The sequence below is a fragment of the Eucyclogobius newberryi genome, unplaced genomic scaffold (assembly GCF_026437365.1).
Source record: "Eucyclogobius newberryi isolate DKJ021-1_F unplaced genomic scaffold, fEucNew1.0.hap1 SCAF_24, whole genome shotgun sequence".
NCBI lineage: Eukaryota > Metazoa > Chordata > Actinopteri > Gobiiformes > Gobiidae > Eucyclogobius > Eucyclogobius newberryi.
The window spans coordinates 438704-464403 of record NW_027315879.1 but is presented as its reverse complement, the minus strand read 5'-3'; the positions used below and the strand labels follow the sequence as shown (position 1 = coordinate 464403).

Genomic DNA, 25700 nt, shown 5'->3' with positions numbered 1-25700 from the left:
CGGTCAGAGGAGTTATCGTAGGTGTCCCTACGGCGACGTCTGTGGATGAAGTTAAGGAGAATTTGACGGGAGTTACGGTGGTGGACGCTAGGCGTTTGAAGGTGACCCGGTTTGGAGTAAGATGTGACAGCTTGTCGGTAATGGTAACACTTGAAGGGAGGTGCCTGCCTAGTAAGGTGTTCATTGGGTACATGTGCTATAGCGTCAGGCCATATGTTCCGCCGCCCCTGCGTTGCTTTAAGTGCCAGTGCTTTGGGCATATTGCAGCGGTCTGTAGAGGGAGGCAAAGGTGTGGTAAATGTGCAGGAGATCATGAGTATGGGAAGTGTGACGTGGGTGCAAAACTGAAGTGCTGTAACTGTGGGGAAGAACATAGCTCTGCCTACGGGGGATGCAGGTTTAGCAAAAGAGCTGCTGAGGTGTGGAAAATAAAGGTCTCTCAAGGTATATCCTATGCAGATGCAGTCAAGAAAGTTTCAAGTAACGAGTTTAGAGTAAATACAGAGAGAGGAGCCAGCGCTGCTCCCAGCCAGGGCGAAATGAGAAAGGCCAGCGTGGCTCCCAAGAAGTGTGAAGGTTTCAAGAGTGGAGGTCCCAAGTGTGCAGGTTCCAGAATTAATGAGAATACCCTGGTTGTGGATAGAGAGGATTTTGTACTCTTTATGGTGGATGTTGTAAACTGTGCTGCTCAGACTCAAAGCAGAACTGAAAGGATCAGGATCATTGCTAAAGCTGCAGGGAGATTCCTTGGAACAAAGGAGCTTGATTGGGCAGATATAGAAAACAGGCTAAAGGCGCTAAATGGGAGTCGGAGTGATGGGGGTCTGCTTGTGGGGAGTCAGAGTGATCAGAGTGACGAGATGGGGGTGGGGGTGGTCTCCTGTCCTCGTCCAGTCTCGTAGACGCACGGCTACCAAGCAGCGACATCAGTGGAAATATTAAAGCCTATGGAATGAAGCCTAAAGAATAAAGCTGTACGGTGGAAGCACCAAACGTCAAAGAAGGAGAGGAAGATGAAGAAGAGTCTCCCTGGAATAAAGCCGGTTGGTCTCTGAACACTACCCTGTATGTGATAGAGATGCCGTCCAGTAACACAGTGGCTCCAAAATTCCTGCCAAAGGCCGACCACATGACTCTTGATAACGGGCTTGATTTCAGACTTGCCCAACTCAACCGCCACATCAATTGATGGCCGCCGAAGGGAACGTTTAGCCAGTGCATCAGCCATTTCGTTACCATCCACCCCCACATGCGCAGGGACCCAAATGAAGGAAACCCTCACATCCTTCCTGGACAGGGAGAGCATCAGACAGAAGATGCCATTCAACACATCCTGTCTGCAATCCGATTTCCCAGATTTAATGCTTTGCAATGCAGAAAGGCTGTCAGAGGCCACCACAATGCCGCAACACTGCAAAGCAGATTCCGCCCATTCCAACGCCAACCGTATCGCTATAAGTTCTGACGTGAAAACAGAAAGGCGATCTATCAACCTCTTCTTGACCGCTAGCCCCAGGTCAGGCACAAAATAAGCGGCGCCAGTACGCCCACTCTCAGGATCCCTAGACCCGTCGGTATAAATAAACACATCACCTGAGTGCTTATCGATGAGCGCTTGAACGGCAAACTGCGGTGCCCTCCCAGCGACTCCTCTAAGCTTGCCATGCAAGCTAACATCAACAGGAGCCGGGACAAACTTCCACGGAGCTATAGCAGACAAAGCCACCGACGGGCTCACACGCAGATCACCAACCCCCGCAAGCCGCGCCTTCGCATTTCCTACCTGGTTGAAAACCATACCGCCAGCCTCACTCTGCCCCCCATCAACCCTGAGAAAGTCCCTCACCGGGTGAGGGCTCGTATGACCTTGCACATTCACCCAGTAAGCCAACAGAAGTTCTAGCCTCCGGAGCCGTAACGGCAATTCCCCCAACTCAACCTGCAGCGCCGAGACAGGGGAGGTCCTAAAAGCCCTACAGCAGATGCGCAAGGCCTGGGCTTGCTCCACGAAAGCTTCTTTAAGTTAGTCTCAGCCGCAGACATGTAGGCTATACAGCCATAATCAATAGCCGCCCTCATGACGGCCCGATAAATACCCAGGAGCGACCTTCTGCTGGCCCCCCAGTCCTGGCCGGATAGACAACGAAGCAAGTTATTCACCCTTTTGCATTTACCACTGACCTCATCAATGTGCCGACGCCAACTAAGCCTCTCGTCAAAGGTGACCCCCAAGAACCTCACCTCCCTGACCTGTTCGAGCACCTGCCCATGCAGTCGAAGGGAGATGTCCCTATGCCCATTGAAGAAACAGATCACTTGAGACTTCCGTACGGACAGTTTAAACCCCCACTTCAGGGTCCACTGCTCCACCTGCTGTATTGCCCTTTGCAGTTTCGCCTCGTAAAACCGGAGATTCCTCCCTCTCACCCATAGAGCGCCATCGTCAGCATAAAGGCTCCTCCCAACAGACCCATCCACGTCGTCAAAGATGTCCTTAATCATAACATTGAACAAGATAGGGCTACACACACTCCCCTGCGGGATCCCATTCTCCACCCCATAGACCCCAGAGTAAGCAGCGCCCACTCTGGTTTGGATACGCCGGCCAGACAGAAAGCTCCGGACCCAGTTAAACAGTTTACCCTTCACACCACACTTCCGCAGCTTAATGAGGAGCCCATCCTTCCAAACCATATCGTACGCCTTCTCCACATCAAAGAGCACCGCAATAACCTTTTCTTTCTGAGCCCTGGCCAGCTGGATATCAGATTCCAAACACAACACGGAATCCATGGTGTTCCTGCCCCTACGGAAACCACTCTGGTGCGCGGGAAGCAAACCCTGACTCTCCAAGAAGTAATCCAACCGCTCGGTAACCATGCGCTCCATCGTTTTCCCGAGCTGCGACGTCAAGGCAATCGGCCTATAACTTGAAGGGTCGCTGATTTGCTGTGAGGCTTATGATAGGGAAAGGGCCGGGTTGGCCTTGTGGTTTCGGAATAATGGGCGGGAGTTCAATCTGCGGAACGTTCTGGCGATCCAGTCACAGGGTTTGTGTCAGGCTGTGGTTGCTTACTTATGTAGCACAGGGCTGGGTAAACGTTTATAGAGGTGGGGGGTGTTGGAGACTGAGCCGAGGATGAGGAGCAAGAGGATGTTCTAACGCGCTTTGACTTCATGGGCCTAGAAACGCCAAAGTGATGGAAGAAGGACTTCTAAAGGATAAAACGACAAAGACGTCCCGTGACCTCATGGGCTTTGTAAAACAACAAAGACGTCCCATGACCTCATGGGCTTTGTACTTCCAAAGCACCGAACGTCAAAGAGGGAGAGGAAGATGAAGAAGAGTCTCCCTGGAATAAAGCCGGTTGGTCTCTGACAAACGTCTCTCAAGGTATATCCTATGCAGATGCAGTCAAGAAAGTTTCAAGTAACGAGTTTAGAGTAAATACAGAGAGAGGAGCCAGCGCTGCTCCCAGCCAGGGCGAAATGAGAAAGGCCAGCGTGGCTCCCAAGAAGTGTGAAGGTTTCAAGAGTGGAGGTCCCAAGTGTGCAGGTTCCAGAATTAATGAGAATACCCTGGTTGTGGATAGAGAGGATTTTGTACTCTTTATGGTGGATGTTGTAAACTGTGCTGCTCAGACTCAAAGCAGAACTGAAAGGATCAGGATCATTGCTAAAGCTGCAGGGAGATTCCTTGGAACAAAGGAGCTTGATTGGGCAGATATAGAAAACAGGCTAAAGGCGCTAAATGGGAGTCGGAGTGATGGGGGTCTGCTTTTGGGGAGTCAGGGTGATCAGAGTGACGAGATGGGGGTGGGGGTGGTCTCCTGTCCTCGTCCAGTCTCGTAGACGCACGGCTACCAAGCAGCGCCATCAGTGGAAATATTAAAGCCTATAGAATGAAGCCTAAAGAATAAAGCTGTACGGTGGAAGCACCGAACGTCAAAGAAGGAGAGGAAGATGAAGAAGAGTCTCCCTGGAATAAAGCCGGTTGTTGTTGTTGTTGTTGTTGTTTTATGGCGGTTGGCATCTGAGTGTTGCATTACCGCCAGACTTTAATCCTCAGACGTTTCGTAGTCCTCAGACTCTGTCGTAGTCCGTAAAAGTACTCCTCCCATTGCTTTGGCGTACAAAGCCCATGAGGTCATGATGTGTTTTTGTGACTAGAATAGTTGTTGTGTCAGAGACCAACCGGCTTTATTCCAGGGAGACTCTTCTTCACCTTCCTCGCCCTCTTTGACGTTCGGTTAGAAGTCCTTCTTCCATCACTTTGGCGTTTCTAGGCCCACGAAGTCCAAGCGCGTTAGAACATCCTCTTGCTCCTCATCCTCGGCTCAGTCTCCAACACCCCCCACCTCTATAAACGTTTACCCAGCCCTGTGCTACATAAGTAAGCAACCACAGCCTGACACAAACCCTGTGACTGGATCGCCAGAACGTTCCGCAGATTGAACTCCCTCCCATTATTCCGAAACCACAAGGCCAACCCGGCCCTTTCCCTATCATAAGCCTCACAGCAAATCAGCACATGCTCGACAGTCTCTGGCACCCGACAGTGACCACACAGACCGGTCGGATGTTTGCCTATCCTACTCAGTGACCAATTGAGTCCAGTATGGCCAATCCTCATGCGGGCGAAGGCCCTTTCCTCCCACGCGTTCCTGCCCATAGACCCGCAAGGACCCACACTACCCTGTATGTGATAGAGATGCCGTCCAGTAACACAGTGGCTCCAAAATTCCTGCCAAAGGCCGACCACATGACTCTTGATAACGCGGTTGGTCTCTGAAACAACAACAACTATTCTAGTCACAAAGACATATCATGACCTCATGGGCTTTGTAACACCAAAGCAATGGAAGGAGTACTTTTACGGACTACGACAGTCTGAGGACTACGAAAAGTCTGAGGAATAAAGTCTGGCGGTAATGCAACAATTGGATGCCAACCGCCATAAAACAACAACAACAACAACAGCATCTCATGACCTCTTGGGCTTTGTCAAAGCACTGGAAGTCAAAGCACTGGAAGAGGAACTTTTAGGACTACGACAAAGTCTGGGGAATAAAGTCTGGCGGTAATGCGACACTCGGCTGTCGACTGCCATAAAACAATAACAACAGCAACAACAGTCTAAGGAATAAAGTCTGGCGGTAATGCAACACTCGGATGCCAACCGCCATAAAACAACAACAACAAAGCATGGATGCCAACCGCCATAAAACAACAACAACAAAGCAGAACTGACAGAATCAGGATCATTGCTAAAGCTGCAGGGAGATTCCTTGGAACAAAAGAGCTTGATTGGGCAGATATAGAAAACAGGCTAAAGGCGCTAAGTGGGAGTCGGAGTCATGGGGGTCTGCTTTTGGGGAGTCAGAGTGATCAGAGTGACGAGATGGGGGTGGGGGTGGTCTCCTGTCCTCGCCCAGTCTCGTAGATGCACGGCTACCAAGCAACGACATCAGTGGAAATATCAAGGCCTACAGAATGAAGCCTAAAGAATAAAGCTGTACGGTGGAAGCACCGAACGTCAAACAACACGCTGACGGTGGATTATTGAGCGTTGTTTGGATATTACGGCAACATAGAGGAACGCCTCGGTCCGTATGACGGGGAAGAGGAAGAGGAGGCGTGACCTGGTCGGTGACGATATGAACAGCGGGGAGGACTCCCCTGGAGCCACTGATCCTGTGCAGCGTAGGGCGTCTTCTTGCTCGTCTATGGAGGGCTCTCTCAGTGAGGAGCAGGGCGGGGGGGTTGCAGATATCGGGGATGTGAGTTCAGAGTGTAAGGTGTTCATAAAGCTCGCGCAGGATAATGCGTCCTTTAAGGGGTGGGATCCGATGGCGTTGACAAGGAGCCTGACTGTAGCTGTGGGAGTGGTCAAGCATGCAAGTGTCCTTAGGGATGGCTCGCTGCTGGTCGTGTGCAAGGACGTGGCTCAGCAAAGGAAGGCGATTGAAGCTAAGTGTCTGGGGGGGAAGGACATTCTTGTGTCTGATGCTGTAAGAGGCACGGTTAGGGGAGTTATCGTAGGCGTCCCTACGACGACATCTGTGGATAACATAAAGGAGAATTTGACTGGAGCTAAGGTGGTGGATGCTAGGCGGTTGAAGGTGACCCGGGATGGGGTAAGGTGTGACAGCCTGTCGATAATGATTAGATTTGAAGGTGAGATCCTGCCTCGTGTGGTGTGCGTTGGGTACATGCGCTATGGCGTACGCCCATATGTTCCGCCGCCCCTGCGTTGCTTCAAGTGCCAGCGCTTTGGGCATATTGCAGTGGTCTGTAGAGGGAAGCAGAGGTGTGGTAAATGTGCAGGAGACCACGAGTATGGGAAGTGTGACGAAGGAGCAAAACTCAAGTGCTGTAACTGTGGGGGAGAGCATAGCTCTGCCTACGGGGGATGCGTGTTCAGCAAGAGGGCTGCTGAGGTGCAAAAAGTTAGAGCCTCTCAAGGCATATCCTACGCGGATGCGGTCAAGAAGGTGTCTGGTAGTCAGGTGAAGGTGGATGCAGTGCGGGCTGCCAGTGCTGCTGGTGACCTAGGCGACAGGGGAGGGGGCAGCGTTGCCCGCGGCCAGGGGGAGGTCCCCACTGGGATCCCTGTGAGTGTGGCTTCCACGGGCAGAGGCCCTGTGGGTGCGGAGGATGTACTGGTTGTGAAGAGGAAAGATTTCTTCCTCTTTATGGTGGAAGTGATTAACTGTACTGGTCAAACCAAGAAGAGATCCGAAAAGACTAGGATCATCGCTAAGGCTGCAGGGAAGTACTTTGGAGCTGGGGGTCCCGAGTGGACGGAGATAGAGGATGCGCTGCGGGAAGGCACCCTGCCCCATTCTGGCAGTGGGAGTGGGGGGGCTCCCGATGCGCCGTCAGGTTCCGGGGGCTCATAATGGCGGTGGTTGTCTTGCAATGGAATGCGCGCAGTCTTCGTGCTAATAGCCAGGAATTTAAGCATTTTGTCTCTACCTTGTTGAACAAGCCTCACGTTATGTGCGTGCAGGAGACTTGGTTACAACCTAGGTGGGGTTTTGGGATACAAGGGTATGTGTGTGTTAGGAATGATAGGGAGCAGGGTAGAGGCGGAGGTGTGGCTGTGTTTGTCCGAGATGACCTAAATTGCGTTGTTGTCAGTGTGAGTAAAGCGCCGGAGGCTCTGGCGGTGAGGGTCTGGCTGGGTGGTGAAGCTGTTACTGTGGTTAACCTTTATAATCCGTGTGGTGAGTTAACGTTAGAGTCCTTACATAGTATCGGTAAGGATGTTCGGGGAAAGGCCGTGTGGTGTGGGGATTTTAATGCGCATAGCGCTTTGTGGGGCGGTAGTGGTACCGATAGGTATGGGCAGGTGGTAGAGGGTTTTATCAATCAAAGGGATTTGGTTTGTCTGAATGATGGGAGTGGGACCCGCTATGATATGGGGACCGGTACGGAAAGTGCAATAGATCTTACGCTTGTGTCCAAGGAGTTAGCTGGTGTTTGTAGTTGGGAGGTTCTTGGTAATCTTTCTTTTGGTAGCGATCACTATCTAGTCCGCACCGAGATTGGCTTTGGGAGCTGTGTGGTCAGGGGGACGAGGATCCAGAGGTGGCAGTTGGCAAGGGCGAACTGGGGGGCTTTCCTGAGGAAAGCTGATGATGGTTCTAGGGTTCTGTAGGAAGGAGGATTGACTCAGGTGGATGATCTCAATAGTGCAATTGTCTCGCTCATCACGCAGTCAGCACGATTCCTAAGAGTGGTGGTAGTGGACATAGTGGTTATGCTGTTAGGGTGAGAAATGCGGCGTTTCGCCGGCTAAGGGTTACCCACACTGAGGGTGCCCTCATTGACTACAAGAGGGCCCGCGCTGTTGTGCGAAAAACTGTAAGAACGGCCAAGAGTGCCTGTTGGAGGCGGTATTGTTCCAAAATTGGGAGAGAAACGCGTCTCGGGGATGTTTGGGGGATGATTAAGCGGATGCATGGGGTTGAGCGCCGTCACGGGACCCCGGTCCTAATACAGAATGGTGTTGAAGCAGTCAGCGACGTTGACAAAGCTGAACTGTTGGCCAGCACCTTTGTGTCGGTGCACAGCTCTGACAATCTCTCAACCTGCGGAAAGGCACTACAGGGAGAGTACTTTGGCCCAGAATTCTGAGCTGATTGGGCACCAGCCTTCGACTCAAGATGACCTTGACCTTCCGTTTAGTTTGTTTGAGCTAAGGAGAGCACTTTCTAAGGCGAAACAGACAGCCCCGGGTAAAATTGAGGTGTGCTATGACATGCTCTCTCATTTGACTGATGACACGCTTGGGCTAGTCCTGGGTCTTTTCAACCGTGTTTGGGATTCAGGTTGTGTTCCATCTGCGTGGAAACAGTCTACGGTGGTGCCGGTTCTGAAGCCGAGTAGGCCAGCGTCTGACCCTTCAAGTTATAGGCCGATTGCCTTGACGTCGCAGCTCGGGAAAACGATGGAGCGCATGGTTACCGAGCGGTTGGATTACTTCTTGGAGAGTCAGGGTTTGCTTCCCGCGCACCAGAGTGGTTTCCGTAGGGGCAGGAACACCATGGATTCCGTGTTGTGTTTGGAATCTGATATCCAGCTGGCCAGGGCTCAGAAAGAAAAGGTTATTGCGGTGCTCTTTGATGTGGAGAAGGCGTACGATATGGTTTGGAAGGATGGGCTCCTCATTAAGCTGCGGAAGTGTGGTGTGAAGGGTAAACTGTTTAACTGGGTCCGGAGCTTTCTGTCTGGCCGGCGTATCCAAACCAGAGTGGGCGCTGCTTACTCTGGGGTCTATGAGGTAGAGAATGTGATCCCGCAGGGGAGTGTGTGTAGCCCTATCTTGTTCAATGTTATGATTAAGGACATCTTTGACGACGTGGATGGGTCTGTTGGGAGGAGCCTTTATGCTGATGATGGCGCTCTATGGGTGAGAGGGAGGAATCTCCGGTTTTACGAGGCGAAACTGCAAAGGGCAATACAGCAGGTGGAGCAGTGGGCCCTGAAGTGGGGGTTTAAACTGTCCGTACGGAAGTCTCAAGTGATCTGTTTCTTCAATGGGCATAGGGACGTCTCCCTTCGACTGCATGGGCAGGTGCTCGAACAGGTCAGGGAGGTGAGGTTCTTGGGGGTCACCTTTGACGAGAGGCTTAGTTGGCGTCAGCACATTGATGAGGTCAGTGGTAAATGCAAAAGGGTGAATAACTTGTTTCGTTGTCTATCCGGCCAGGACTGGGGGGCCAGCAGAAGGTCGCTCCTGGGTATTTATCGGGCAGTCATGAGGGCAGCTATTGATTATGGCTGTATAGCCTACATGTCTGCGGCTGAGACTAACTTAAAGAAGCTTGATGTGGAGCAAGCCCAGGCCTTGCGCATCTGCTGTAGGGCTTTTAGGACCACCCCTGTCTCGGCGCTGCAGGTTGAGTTGGGGGAATTGCCGTTACGGCTCCGGAGGCTAGAACTTCTGTTGGCTTACTGGGTGAATGTGCAAGGTCATACGAGCTCTCACCCGGTGAGGGACTTTCTCAGGGTTGATGGGGGGCAGAATGAGGCTGGCGGTATGGTTTTTAGCCAGGTAGGGAATGCGAAGGCGCGGCTTGCGGGGGTTGGTGATCTGCGTGTGAGCCCGTCGGTGGCTTTGTCTGCTATGGCTCCGTGGAAGTTTGTCCCGGCTCCTGTTGATGTTAGCTTGCATGGCAAGCTTAGGAGTCGCTGGGAGGGCACCGCAGTTTGCCGTTCAAGCGCTCATCGATAAGCACTCAGGTGATGTGTTTATTTATACCGACGGGTCTAGGGATCCTGAGAGTGGGCGTACTGGCGCCGCTTATTTTGTGCCTGACCTGGGGCTGGCGGTCAAGAAGAGGTTGACAGATCGCCTTTCTGTTTTCACGTCGGAACTCATAGCGATACGGTTGGCATTGGAATGGGTGGAATCTGCTTTGCAGTGTTGCGGCATTGTGGTGGCCTCTGACAGCCTTTCTGCATTGCAAAGCATTAAATCTGGGAAATCGGATTGCAGACAGGATGTGTTGAATGGCATCTTCTGTCTGATGCTCTCCCTGTCCAGGAAGGATGTAAGGGTTTCCTTCATTTGGGTCCCTGCGCATGTGGGGGTGGATGGTAACGAAATGGCTGATACACTGGCTAAACGTTCCCTTAGGCGGCCATCAATTGATGTGGCGGTTGAGTTAAGCAAATCTGAAATCAAGCCCGTTATCAAGAGTCATGTGGTCGGCCTTTGGCAGGAATTTTGGAGCCACTGTGTTACTGGACGGCATCTCTATCACATACAGGGTAGTGTGGGTCCTTGCGGGTCTATGGGCAGGAACGCGTGGGAGGAAAGGGCTGGGTAAACGTTTATAGAGGTGGGGGGTGTTGGAGACTGAGCCGAGGATGAGGAGCAAGAGGATGTTCTAACGCGCTTTGACTTCATGGGCCTAGAAACGTCAAAGTGATGGAAGAAGGACTTCTAAAGGATAAAACGACAAAGACGTCCCATGACCTCATGGGCTTTGTAAAACAACAAAGACGTCCCATGACCTCATGAGCTTTGTACTTCCAAAGCGATGGAATAAGATTTTTTAAGGACTACGACAAAGTCTGAGGGGAGGAAGAACTTCTATAGGATACAATGACAAAGGCATCTCATGACCTCTTGGGCTTTGTCAAAGCACTGGAGGTCAAAGCACTGGAAGAACAACTTTTAGGACTACGACAAAGTCCGGGGAATAAAGTCTGGCGGTAATGCGACACTCGGCTGTCGACTGCCATAAAACAATAACAACAGCAACAACAGTCTAAGGAATAAAGTCTGGTGGTAATGCAACACTCGGATGCCAACCGCCATAAAACAACAACAACAACAATAAAGTCTGGCGGTAATGCAACACTCAGACGCCAACCGCCATAAAACACCACCAACAACAAGTAGTTTAGTTGTGTAAAGAAGTGTAATGTGCAAAATGTGTGGAAAAGGTACTGCATTTGTGTGAAAGTACTGCATGTGTGTCAGAGTACTACATGTGTTGTTAAAAATGTTCAATAGTTGTTGAAAAATATTCAGCCTTCCCGCTCATCCATGTTTTCTGCTGCGTTTTGCGGCATACCAATGACGCTCAGTAATTCACAGTTGCGACTCAAATAATTGTTTGTCCTGACAAATTGCAAGATCGTGCTGAACGCAGACCTGAGCAGGGAAAAAGGGAGAGAGCCTTGGTGATCCGGCAGCACCCCCTCCTCCCTATAGAGACGCTAATGCTAATGCTTAGAATTAGCGTTAGCATTAGCAATTTACTTTTGCAAATACTGAAAAATATTCCGGTATGTAATGTCAAAAGCAATAGCCCCCTAAGAAGGTGAAAGCTATCGTAAAGAGGTATAACTTGTTGAAATCGGTGTAAGTGTCACGATCAAGGACTGGACTGGAGTGTAACAGACGTCAGACAAATGGAAAAAATGACTTTCTGACTCAATTTAAAAATGGACCAATTTGAAAGACTTTGGACTAAATGGGACTTTTTATGATTTCTAGTAATATTTTCTGGTGCACTTGCTCACTGGTCATGTTCTTTGTTTTGCTTATATTTCAGTGATATCATGTGACGCAGCACGTCTACTGGACTTTCAGGACAGGAGCATAACACCCCTAAGGTATATATTTGCTGTGGAAGCACTCTGGATCCGACCCATTACGGCCTGGAAAAAGGATTTTCAAAAATGGCCGCCAGCAAGTTAACCATACATAGTTATTTCCCTTGTAGGACACATAGGAACATGATTTTGGTGTCTAAACATAGGTTTTGGGGTATTGTGAGTCTACTGGCAAATAAATCAAGGTCCCAAGTATGTCAGCCATCTGGGATTTTCAAAATGGCCGACACCAAAAGTGACCAAAATACACATTTTTAGCATGTAGACATGATAGAAGCATTATTATGGTTTCTGAACTTAGCCTTTTGGGTATGGGTAGCTCATTAGAATTCACCAAATGTAGTAATGCTTGCTTTTGCAAAAATAGTCATACTGACTGCAAAATATATCTATAAGCTATCAATTTCTGTGTTTATATAAAAGAATTATGTTGTGTCTCATATAATATTCCGTTGGTAATTTGCTGTCAATTACTTTCGTCATTGATTATGTATTTAATAACTTAATAATAACTTTTAGCTTTTCTGTAAACGACTTTACTGGCAGCACTGCGAATGTTTAGCACAATCTGTAATATGAGTGTCTTGTAGTGCAGTAAAGTCAACTTCTTCACAACACTTTTGAGTCTAACCCTCATCGTTCTTGAGTTTGTCCAGCTGTCCTTTCTCCATCAGCCCTTCAGCCTCTTTCACAAACGAAATCATTCCCCCGAACGGAGCGGACAGTATTTCCTCTATGAACTCCTGCAAAACAACAAAACAAAAAGAACATGTAAAATATGAGCCATAAGGGAAGAACCAGGAAGGAGCAAGCTTCTGATATTTAGAGTCAGTGATGCTACATCAGGATTTTATATTAAGTGCAAAACACAATAGTCATCTAAATGGACGTTATAATGGTCCATTGACGTCCAGTTCAAAACCAGGAAACAGACATCTTGAATGCGAGACAACACAACATGAACAAAGCACTCAAAATAAAAGGAAAGTAAGGAAAAATCAGTATTTTAAAGAATTCTTAATTTTTTACAGGATTAAAAAAACGAACAAAAGTAATTGAGCACAACAAGTTCCACTTTAAATACAGCCTTTATTTATGAAATGTTACAAACCAACCCACAGCCGAAACACTGTCCATCATGCCTCAGCGCTCACCTGTGTTCTGGCCAAAAGCAGCTGCTGAAAGCCCTCCACTTCTTTGCTGTCATCTGCTGCCCTCTCCTGGAAGAATGCAAAACAACAGCTTGAATGTAGTAGGAAGAAGAGGAGGAGGAAGAGGAAGAAGTAGAAGAAGAAGTAGAAGAAGTAGAAGTACTAGAAGTAGTAGAAGTAGAAGTAGGTGGTAGTGGTGGTGGAGGAGGAAGAGGAGGAAGTAGAAGAGGAGGAAGAGGAGGAAGAAGAAGAGGAAGGAGGAAGTAGTAGTAGTAGTAGTAATTGAAGTAGCAGCAGCAGCAGTAACAATTATATTAGTAGTAGAATTAGTAGTAATAATAGTAGTAGTAGAGCCGTGGTATTGGTAGAAGTAATAGCTGTAGTGATAGTAGTAGTACTAGGAGTAGTAGTAGTACTAGGAGTAGTAGCAGTAATATAGTAGCAGTAGTAGCAGTAGTAGCAGTGATAGCAGTAGCAGAATAGTAACAGTATGATGCACAGGTTGTGTTTTGAGGTGTAGTACTCAGTTACATCTACTCAATTACATTTACTTAGAAAATGTCTCCAAGAAGTTTCTTGAAAAAGTTACTCGATACTATACTTTTACTGTTAGTTGACTAATACTATTATTGAAGTAACAGTACTAAGTCAGTGTAATCCCTCAGTAACAGTACTCTTGAGTGTTGGTGTTGGTTACTCTTCCCACGGTGATAAAAGCTTTATGTTGACATTTATTGAACATTTGTGTTTTGTGTCATTATTCCTCACAGATCTTCAGTGCGTCATTGTTCCTCACAGATCTTCAGTGCGTCATTGTTCCTCACAGATCTTCAGTGCGTCATTGTTCCTCACAGATCTTCAGTGCGTCATTGTTCCTCACAGATCTTCAGTGCCTCATTGTTCCTCACATATCTTCAGTGCGTCATTGTTCCTCACAGATCTTCAGTGCGTCATTGTTCCTCACAGATCTTCAGTGCCTCATTGTTCCTCACAGATCTTCAGTGCGTCATTGTTCCTCACAGATCTTCAGTGCGTCATTGTTCCTCACATATCTTCAGTGCGTCATTGTTCCTCACAGATCTTCAGTGCCTCATTGTTCCTCACAGATCTTCAGTGCGTCATTGTTCCTCACAGATCTTCAGTGCGTCATTGTTCCTCACAGATCTTCAGTGCCTCATTGCTCCTCACATATCTTCAGTGCGTCATTGTTCCTCACAGATCTTCAGTGCCTCATTGTTCCTCACAGATCTTCAGTGCGTCATTGTTCCTCACAGATCTTCAGTGCGTCATTGTTCCTCACATATCTTCAGTGCGTCATTGTTCCTCACAGATCTTCAGTGCCTCATTGTTCCTCACAGATCTTCAGTGCGTCATTGTTCCTCACAGATCTTCAGTGCGTCATTGTTCCTCACAGATCTTCAGTGCGTCATTGTTCCTCACAGATCTTCAGTGCCTCATTGTTCCTCACAGATCTTCAGTGCGTCATTGTTCCTCACAGATCTTCAGTGCGTCATTGTTCCTCATATCTTCAGTGCGTCATTGTTCCTCATATCTTCAGTGCGTCATTGTTCCTCACAGATCTTCAGTGTGTAATTATTCCTCACACAGATCTTCAGTGTGTCATTATTCCTCACACAGATCTTGTATTGATGATAGTGAATATCAAATATTTTTGCAGTATCAAAAAAGAAAAACTGAAATATGACATGGTCACAAGTATTTAGAGCCTTTGCTGTGACACTAATATTTAACTCACATGCTCCATTTCAACTGATCCTCCTTGAGATGGTTCTACTCCTTCATTGGAGTCCAGTGGTGTTTAAAGTGATTGGACTTGATTAGGAAAGGCACACACCTGTTTATATAAGAGCTACAGCTCACAGTTAATGTCAGAGCAAATGAGAATCATGAGCTCCAAGGAACTGCACAAGAAACTGCCTAAGGAGCTCAGACAGGATTGTGGCAAGGCACAGATCTAGCCAAGATTACAGAAGGATTTCTGCAGCACTCAAGGTTCCTAAGAGCACAGTGGCCTCCATAATCCTTAAATGGAAGAAGTTTGCGACGACCAGAACTCTTCCTAGACCTGGTTGTCCAGCATAACTGAGCAATCATGGGAGAAGAGCCTTGGTGAGAGAAGTCAAGAAGAACCCAAAGATCACTGTGGCTGAGCTCCAGAGATGCAGTAGAAAGTAGAAAGTTGTAAATAAGGCCATCTGACTTTGTGTTGATTAATTTGTTCAACAATTTTATTTGCAACTTTATTCAAAAAAAAAGTTAAGTTTAAAAGTTAATTTGTTAAGAGTTTTTTTAAATAGAATGTTTACAAATACATTTTAAATAAATAATTGCGTTATATCAATGGAAAATATTGATTGTTAGTCACTTTCATGTTTTGCTATGCAATCATCAAATTGCTAAAACAAATTTGAAAAAAATTACGGATTGTTTAGCAGCACCGCTATACAAGTGAAAATCCTTAATCTGAGCCCTGCAATTTAGGGCAGTGCCAGTGATGCCCACCCAGTCCTCTAGTCTCTGTAAGAGCCTAAACTCTGTGATTGACAGTGTCAAAAACAGCACTCAGATCAAACAGAATTAAGACCGCGGCTTTGCCCGTGTCAGTGTTCAGGCGGAGGTCATTTGTCACCTTGAACAGCAGTCTCAGTGCTGTGATGAGGTCTAAAACCTGACTGAAAAACCTCAAATGAGTTGTTTATTAAGAGGAAATCTGTGAGCTGTTGTAAACAACCTTTTCAAGGACTTTGCCCCAAAATGGCAGATTAGAGATGGGCCGGTAATTACTCAGCATCAAGACTGCTCTTCTTTAGAGCTATGAGACCAGCATTGAACTTTTTGGTGTTAATTTAAAGCAGTATGTGTGGCGAAAACCACACATACTTTTTTAACATAACATTTTTTTTCAGCTGCAGGGACAGTCCTGTCCCTGACTGGTTGCAATTGAAGGAAAGATTAATGCGGCCAAGTACAAAGATCCTGGAAGAAAACCTCTTCCAGAGTGCTCAGGACCTCAGACTGGGCCGAAGATTCACCTTCCAACAAGACAATGACCCTAAGCACACAACTAAAATAATAAAGGAATGGCTTCGGAAAAACTCTGACCATTCTTGACTGGCCCAGCCAGAGCCCTGACCTAAACCCAACTGAGCATCTCTGGAGAGACCTGAAAATGGCTGTCCAACGTTCATGATCCAACCTGATGGAACTGGAGGATCTGCAAGGAAGAATAGCAGAGGATCCCCAAATCAAGGTGTGAAAAACTTGTTGCATCATTCACAAGAAGACTCATGACTGTACTAGGTAAAAAGGGTGCTTCAACTCAATACTGAGGAAAGGGTCTGAATACTTATGACCATGTGATGTATGTTTTTCTTTAAATAAATTTGCAAAAAATTCTACTTTTGTTTTTTTCTGTCCAGATGGGGTGCTGAGTGTATATTAATGAGAAATAAATGTAAATGGCTACAATGATTTTGTACCCACTGTAGGTAGGATGTAAAGCAGCTGAGGGCTGTCCCTCTGACACCTACATCACAATCTAACCTCTGCAGTAGAATGTTGTGGTCAATGGTGTCAAACGCTGCGCTGAGGTCCAACAGAACCAGGACTGAGACCAGTCCATCATCAGCAGCTAATAACAAATCATTTGTGACTTAAACTAGTGCAGTTTCAGTGCTGTTGTGGGCTCTGAACCCTGACTGGAAAACTTCAAATAAGCTATTGTCCAGTAGGTGGCGACAAAACTATAAAGAATTTTAGAGACAAAGGGAAGATTTGAAATAGGTCTGTAGTTTACCAATAGGTCAGAATCTAGGTTAGGCTTATTCAAAAGTGGTTTAATGACTGCATGTTTGAAGGACTATGGAACATAACCACTTTCTAATTAAGTATTTATCATATTAAGAATAGTCTATAATTAGGAGGATAATGTCTTTGAGGAGTCTGGCTCTGCTGAATCGGGTCTAGGACACAAGTTGAGGTTTTAGAGGACATAATGGCTGAAGTTATCTCTGCTTGATCAACAGCAGTGAACCTTTCTAAAGTTACTGATGGATTTATTTGGGACACTAGTTTTACAGCTTGGGCTTGTTCAGGGCTAAGGCGAGTTTTTTAATATGTTGTTTTGTGAGCCCGCCGACGTCAAAAACGGAGATTATAAAAAAATATTTATTTATTTTTCCTGTTTTTGCAGATTTTCCGCAGTTTTTTTGGCCAAAACCTCAATAAAAATAAAAATGTATTCTGCACTAGCATCTTTAAGCATTAAAGGTTGAATGGACGATTTTTTTGGCCCAAATCTGAGTCTTATTTCCTCGTGGCGTGGACTGCCAGGTATCGATCATAAAACGCACCTACCGCTCACCTGCAGCCGTGTGCAGCTCGTCCCACGATTCCGCGTGTCTAAGCGCATTGATCTCTATCATAATATAGTTCCCTCAGTGTACGGGACAAAATGAAGACGGAGGAAGACTGTTCGAGCTGACTCAGAAGAAGACGGAAATCTACAGGAGACGAGAGATGCGATGCGATCCGTCGCAATAATAAACAAACGCACGCGTGTGTTGTATCATTCCGCACGGGGGAGTGCGCATGTGCACTTCCACCTGCATTCACAAATCGCCGAAAAATCGTCCATTGCGCCTTTAAGCTAGCTCAATAAGACATTTTCATTCCTTGCACACTTTGTGTTCCTGTCAAGACTCAATAAAGTATATCAAACCGCCTTGTTTGGTCACGGGATGATTCATTTTTTGAGAAGCTGTCAGTCTGGGACTACTTTCTGTCTGATTACTGTGAGTTCCACCTTCCATTAAACAGTTAATTTATGACATTGAGCGTATTTTTGTACACCGCAGTATAAGACGAGTTATTTTCAATGTCTTGCATTGATAACTATAATTATGTAGATAATGTAGAGAGGTGGTTGTAGGGCCTATATTCTAAGAATCCAAGAAAATTATTTAGAATAAAAATTAATTTTAAATTCAACTCCGACTTTTGGATGGTAAAAATGTGATTTGATAATGGGAAGATATTTTTTCATTCCGTCCCCCCCTTTTAAAAATGCCAAGGAAAATCCGTGAAACAAGAAATTTAAAAACTCTCGCCTAATAGTGGGAGTAAATTAATCTAATTCATCTCTGATTGTTTTTATTTTATTGTTAAAAAATAGAAGGAAATCATCAGAGCTGAGAATAGCTGGGAGTGAGGGCTCTACTGCGCTGTGAAAATGTGTTAGCCTGGCTTCAGTGCTGAAAATAAATCTAGTGTTACTTTTGTTGACTTCTATTAAATCTGAATAGTATCTGGTTTGGGCCTTACAGTAGCGTTTCCATGGTTTTAGGGATGTGTGGGAGCGAAATGATCCTTCTAATTTTCTAACTCTTTTCTAACACTAAGTTTGATATAAAGTCAGAAAACTGAATAGGGACCAGGAGGTCTGTAGATAACTGAACAAAAACTTTTTGGTTTCTCCAATTTGGACACGTGATTGATAGCATGAGGCATTCAAATGAGCAAAATGCAGTTAGTTTTAGGACTTGTAAGTAGGCTTGAGAGTGAGATCATGGCCACCTCGGCCTGTGCTCCTGGTGGTCTGAAAAGTTAACATGGGTGGACTCATTTAGTCTGACATAATCATCTTGAAGCCAAGTTTCAGTTAGAGTTAGAAGATCTATGTTATAATCATTAATTAATTCATAAACTAAAAGCAGTTTGGAGGAAATTGACAGAATGTTTAGGAGTCAACATTTTACATGCTTATTTGTTTCTTTGTATCATTTGTGAGAGCTACTTTCATTAAGGAGCGTCTTACACTGCGGCTCTGCGCCCGGGGCTCATCGGTCAAATTCCGAACTAATAGGGATGTACCCTGCGAAGTCGGATGGATTTCATCCCTGCGTATGAGCCTGGGCTTTTCCCAAAATGCACTCGAGTTGTCAACCAAGACTACATTGTTTTGACGGCATCGATGTTACCGCCTGCGTAAATCACAATTCGGCGGCACCTTTGTCTACTCTGCTTTAAAAGCCTAAGGTTTCCTTCGATATCACCAATTCTTGCCCCTGGGTAACACCTAACGCTAGCAGCATCTGGTAGCTTCACGTCTCCAACCATAGAACTTCCAATTACCAGAGTGTTACGAGTCCATTCAGCGGGCGTGTGATCGCTGACGGGAGCAAACCTATTGTTGACGGGATGCTCACAGTGCACTACAGGCCGTTTAATGCATCGTTTCCTACAAACTGTCACAAATTAGTCCCCATTTTGTTCCTGGTCTAGTTCCAGCCGCACGGGAGGCACTGGGGGTCTAGTTTCAGCCTCGCTAGTACTGCTAATGCTAATAATGTGATCTTTTATGCAACCCAGTAAACCTGATGCTACAACCTGGCTATAGCTGGACTTTAGCTCCTCTAAACAGCACATCTGCGCTTCTAACTCCGTAACCCTGGCCTCCAAAGCTACCACTACACTGCACTTCACGCACCTGTCGTCAGAGAAAGATCCAGGGTTTTAACTCGACATATAACTACTTGTGCAGGTAAAAGCGGAGGAAGATTCAGCCATGAAGCTAGCCGCTAGGCTAGCTCAGACTGAGGATAGAGGGTTTAATCCACGAAATACTGAACAAAAGTGAGCTGTATAAGGCTTCGGGGTGTTTATGGAGTAATCAGACTTTCACTGGTGTATAGGTAGCTAAATGTGTATAATTTGTGTATAACAATAAAAGGTAGCAAACAAACAACTTTCAAAACAAAATACACTCACCCAGAAGTGACGTTATACAGATTAAATCAGAAAAATCTACCTCAAAGATGTCATAGTGCCATATCATCCAAACAGAGCTCTTCACTCTCAAAATGCTGGCCTTCTGGGGGTCCCAAGAGTCTCTTAAAACACAGTAGGAGGTAGAGCGTTTAGCTACCAAGCTCCTTTGTTATGGAATCAGCTCTTGTCAATGTTAAAAAGGCCGAGAAAGTCTCTTCACTTAACCTGTTACCATCCACCTATTTCACCCTGTGCACAAGGGTTGGACATACCCAAATGGCATTGCTTATTAAAAGAGGATCTTAATGCACACATGCAAGTGTGATGCATCATTAGAAAGCTCAGGCCTCCTAGTTTCTGCAGATGTGCACATGAACACTGTCAGAGCTTCAGAACTCACACTACAGAAGCCCAAACATGAACAAAGCATCCTTTCTTTAGTCTCGCCTGAATATTGTCAATTTGTAATGGTCCTGAGCATGACATACTTCATTGTGTGCTTATGCTGTTCACTGTACATGGTGTTTATCTTGTTGACAAAAACTGTGTAAAGTTTCAGATCTCTGGGAACAATCATTTTGGTGCTGTTGACCTTTTTGTAAAACCATTTTGATCCAAATATGTGCCAACTGTTTTGTTACAATTAATCAAATCAAATCAAATCAATTTATTTTTGTAAGGCCCAAAATCACAACAACAGTTGCCTCTGAGGGCCACAGGGAGAAATGAATCAACAATGTCTGTGGTTGCGATGGAGTCAGACAATGTCTGAATTAGCTCCTGAATTAGCTCCTCTATGATCCTGAATTAGCTCCTCTATGATCATAAAACATACATTTTGATGTATTGTAGGCCACTAATACCTATTATAACTGCTAAAAACAATGTGAAAATGTATAAATTTGAGTTTACACATGAATTTCCCATATAGAGGTGAAAAAAAATAAAAAAATGATTTTAATTTGATCTTTGTATTGGTATAATAATACATATAACAAAATGCGGGTCCAAAAGGCTAATAAAATCAGAAAACGTTATGCGAAAAATCTAGTCGCCTCCTGCCTTAAGATCTGTCTTTTTCCAGCCTTACGCACGAGAATACAGAGGATTCTGTGTGTGGGACCCCTAAGTCCCGCCCACCATTCTAAAGCTATTCTTATTGGCTAGAATAATATGTCAATCAAAGTCCACTAAGTCACTGCTAACGTTAGCTATGTGGCTAAAAACACGTTAGCTTTGCGCGCCGGAAGCTGCGCATTTTTTCCTCCAGAGGCTGTAGAGAACAAACCCGTCGACAGAAAAAATTGTGGATGGTCTCATTCTGTAGCCAACAGTCTGGAGAAAAGATCGATGCCAAACACCATCTTATAAGTCAAACAGGTAATTTGTTATGGACGGAGAAATGCGCCGGACGAGCCTTAATCCTGACTATTGTCAAAGAAGAAAACTTTGTTTACTTGACAATATCTCGAAATCGGATAACTTTAGGAAAAATACAAGTGGATTTTGTTTTTCAATGGTTCCTTATGGACAGACTGAGTACAAGGATGTACAGAATTAAAGCCGTTTCGTCCATCATAAACAGCAAACAGGACATGAGTTTGTAAAAGTTGAGACTTTCTCACAAACTATTGGCAATTGCTTCTTGGGGCATATTATTCAATGTAAATCAATGACATTCGTTTTGTAGAGAAAATAAGCTTTAAAATGATCTATGGCTTGCTGGTATTGACCACGGAAATAAAAGTGATGATGTAAGAGAATATTTGAGATATGGAAAATCCACGCCGGCACACAGGTGGATGGTAACATTAAGACCAGGCAGAAGAACGTTCCGCTTTGAAAGAGCTTATGGTCAGACCAGTTAGGAATAATATATTTAATATTTTAGTTGTCCTGTGTCTGTTCATTGCTGGTCACATGTTTTTATCCTTCTTCCACTCCTCTCGGGGAGTGCTACTGTTCCAGACATTGCTGATGCTGACCTGGAGATCCAGATGCTCCTGAACTGCCTGGAGGAACGCTTTCAATTTTAGACTAACGCTCTTCATCTGCCTGGATGAACCGTCTCTTGATGAACCTCCCTCTCTCCTCCTGAGTGGTTCTGTCAGTCTGTGGGAGGAGGATCTCTCCTTCACTATGGAACTCCCCGAGGTTTGCAGTCTAGTGTAGGCTTTGTAGCTTTTCCTAGCGTCGAAGGAAGGTCTAAGGAAAGGGTACACTGGGAAATTTGCCAATTTCCTGTGAACATTGTTTAATCTGTTTTTCACTGTCGCCCTTCAAGGCAACTGCTGAGTGAGTGAGTGAGTGAGTGAGAGAGCGAGAGAGAGATAAGCAGTAGTCGTCACAGTGGCAATAGCAGTAAGAGTATAATGCTGAATAAAAGCCTGACCATTAGCACACTGAGCATCATGTCATAATTGTTGATAAGAAAAATGAGCTGGTCTCGTCTTGAAGGAAACTCTGCAGCCATTTTCAGCACAAAATTCTCCACCTCCACCTGAAAACACCAACACACAAATATTACATTCAAAGTGGCAGGCAAGTAACTAGGAGCCGGTACAAGTGATAGGGGCCGGTACAAGTGAGCAAGGGCCGGTAAAATTTAAGTAACCTGCAGCTGGCTCAGGTGCTACCACAGGGAACAGACTGAAGTGACATGCAGCTGGCTCAGGTGCTACCGCAGGGAACAGACTGAAGTGACCTGCAGCTGGCTCAGGTACTACCACAGGGAACAGACTGAAGTGACCTGCAGCTGGCACAGGTGCTACCACAGGGAACAGACTGAAGTGACCTGCAGCTGGCTCAGGTACTACCGCAGGGAACAGACTGAAGTGACCTGCAGCTGGCTCAGGTGCTACCACAGGGAACAGACTGAAGTGACCTGCAGCTGGCTCAGGTACTATCGCAGGGAACAGACTGAAGTGACCTGCAGCTGGAACAGACTGAAGTGACCTGCAGCTGGCTCAGGTACTACCGCAGGGAACAGACTGAAGTGACCTGCAGCTGGCTCAGGTGCAACCACAGGGAACAGACTGAAGTGACATGCAGCTGGCTCAGGTGCTACCACAGGGAACAGACTGAAGTGACCTGCAGCTGGCACAGGTGCTACCACAGGGAACAGACTGAAGTGACCTGCAGCTGGCACAGGTGCTACCACAGGGAACAGACTGAAGTGACCTGCAGCTGGCTCAGGTACTACCGCAGGGAACAGACTGAAGTGACCTGCAGCTGGAACAGACTGAAGTGACCTGCAGCTGGCTCAGGTGCTACCACAGGGAACAGACTGAAGTGACCTGCAGCTGGCTCAGGTACTACCGCAGGGAACAGACTGAAGTGACCTGCAGCTGGCTCAGGTGCAACCACAGGGAACAGACTGAAGTGACTTGCAGCTGGCTCAGGTGCTACCACAGGGAACAGACTGAAGTGACCTGCAGCTGGCTCAGGTACTACCGCAGGGAACAGACTGAAGTGACCTGCAGCTGGCTCAGGTACTACCGCAGGGAACAGACTGAAGTGACCTGCAGCTGGCCAAGCAGAGTGTGGGTCCTCTCGTTGGGAAAGGTCTGGTTGATGCTGACAATAGCAGACGAGAACTCAGCGTAACGACGAGTGATCTGAGGGAACACAAAGACATGAGCCATTACTCCACACACTAAAGTATGTGCAAGGCTTCTCAGGAGAGCAGACACACACAGGTACTCCAATCACATTTGACTTATTAGTACCATATTTTTGTCCCTACGTGTGTCACATTTTTATTTTTGTAACTGACCCATGAGGAAATCAAGAGACAAATGCTTCACATTGCGAAAATTAGAATAATTTGTATTTGTGTGCATCTTCAGATATTATTAATTTTCCCAGTTTTGTCCTTCCGATTACACAAACTTCAGATTACAAATTCTAACAATTATTCTTGAGTAGAAGTAGGCCCAGACTATTCTTATTTTCACTTGAGTCAGGTGAAAAAAAGAAAGCAGAAGTGCATAGTATTATCGGGCCTGACCAATCACAGCGCAGCATTTTGGTCAAAAAGACAAACCTGAACAAACATGGCGACTTTAACCGTAAACCTGACTAAAATAAATCACCATTAAAAAAAGATGACCCTCATTAAACATTTTATCACCACCATCACTGTGATTTTCTTATTATGATGTACTAAATTGTAGATTTAGACATTGCCTACATTAACACGGAATGAGTGTTGAACACTTTAACAGGACAAAGCTCTTCAAAACAGTCTGCGCGCATGTGTCTGTCTGCGTGCATGTGTCTTGTGTGTGCATGTATACCAGAGCGTACATAGTGTGGTCGTGTGTCCAGGACGCCAAGCCTCTGGGGGTCCGTGCTCCTGATGCTGTGGATGTTCATTTCAAGAATGAGCTCGAAGCGCGGCCAGAGCAGCTCCAGCACGGCCTCCCAGTATCTGTACACACACAAACACAGGGTTAGCGCGGCCTCACAGTAGCGCGCACACGGTTAGCACGGCCTCACAGTAGCACGCACGCGCACACACACACAGGGTTAGCACAGCCTCACAGTACCTGCCCGCGCGCACACACAGGGTTAGCACAGTCGCACAGTACCTGTGCGCGCTCGCTCACACACACACACACACACACACACACAGGGTTAGCACAGCGCGCGCACACAGGGTTAGCACAGCGCGCGCACATACACACACACACACACACAGTTAGCACAGCACCTGCGCGCACACACAGGGTTAGCAGAGCCTCACAGTACACACACCTTCAATGCAGTATTATGGAACATTCCATAGAAGGCAATACCATCTCCATAGTGAAAAGCAAGCACCTTTAAAGCTCATGTACATCTTCTGTGAACCTAGCCTTGATTGGCTCTTGGCCTTGTAAAACTGCTGCAGGGTAATCCAGCATTTTGACTGTTTTTCATTCAAATGGTTAGTAACGTTTGACAGCAGAAGTGTTCAGTTGTGTGTTTGATAGCAATAAGATAAGATAATCCTTTATTGTCCCACATGGGGAAATTTCATTGGCGCAACGCAGGAAGATACAGAGGTAGATACAGAAGAAAAGAACAGATCACTTATAGGAAGTTTGAAAAACACTTTCAGTAGAAGATCTCTTATAAAAAAAAACTCCCATACACAAATAAATAAATACATAAATACCATTGCATGTGATCACAACAGTAATTGCACATGAATATGTGTCACGACGGCACATGGATTGCACATGAATTTCACAGTAATTGCACATATGACGGAATTGCACATCAGTATTAGGTTAGGTCAGTATTGCGAGTGTTCAGGACTAACAGTGTTTGTTATAAAGTCTGACAGCAGCAGGAAGGAAAGACCTACGAAACCTTTCCTTCACACAGCGAGGGTGGATCAGTCTCTCACTGAAGCTGCTCTCCAGAGCAGACAGAGTGTCCTGCAGTGGGTGAGACTCATGGTCAAGCATAGATGTGAATCTAGCCAGGACCCTTCTGTCCCCCACCTCCTGCACCGAATCCAGAGCACAGCCCAGGATGGAGCTGGACTTCTTGATGACTTTGTCCAGCCTCTTCCTACCCCTCTCTGTGATGCTGCTGCTCCAGCAGGCCACACCGTACAGGAGGGCTGATGCCACCACAGAGTCGTAGAAGGTCTTCAGGAGTGGCCCTGTCACTCCAAAAGACCCGAGTCTCCTCAGGAGGTAGAGCCGACTCTGGCTCTTCCTGTACAGTGCGTCTGTGTTGTGAGTCCAGTCCAGTCTGGGGTTCAGATGAACACCCAGGTACTTGTATGAGTCCGCTCTCTCAAATGTCCCGTCCCTGGATGTTCACTGGTGAGGGGGCAGTGGAGTGGCGTCTGCGGAAATCCACCACCATCTCCGCTTTGATGAGGAGGTGGTTCCGCTGACACCAGTCCACAAAGTCCTGCGCCAGTCCTCTGTACTCCGCATCATCGTCGTCCGTGATGAGTCCGATGATGGCAGAGTCATCAGAGAACTTCTGCAGGACACTGTCCGTGTCGTGTCTGAAGTCTGCAGTGTAAAGGGTGAAGAGAAAGGGCGCGTGGACAGTGCCCTGGGGCGCCCCCACACTGCAGATCCGAGTGTCAGACACACAGTCCCATGCTCTCACAAA

At 46.5% G+C, this 25700-nt stretch overlaps 1 protein-coding gene across 1 annotated transcript in view; it reads right to left on the bottom strand.

Moving 5' to 3' along the window:
• vps52 (VPS52 subunit of GARP complex) overlaps positions 1-25700 on the bottom strand; it is a 96746-nt gene that overhangs the window by 24028 nt on the left and 47018 nt on the right. The window contains exons 14-18 of the mRNA XM_072459616.1: positions 23886-24009; positions 23099-23194; positions 21970-22077; positions 12792-12857; positions 12269-12380 (exon numbers count right to left, since the gene is read on the bottom strand). Coding sequence (XP_072315717.1) covers positions 12269-12380; positions 12792-12857; positions 21970-22077; positions 23099-23194; positions 23886-24009 — 506 coding nt within the window. The remainder of the gene's footprint in view (positions 1-12268; positions 12381-12791; positions 12858-21969; positions 22078-23098; positions 23195-23885; positions 24010-25700) is intronic.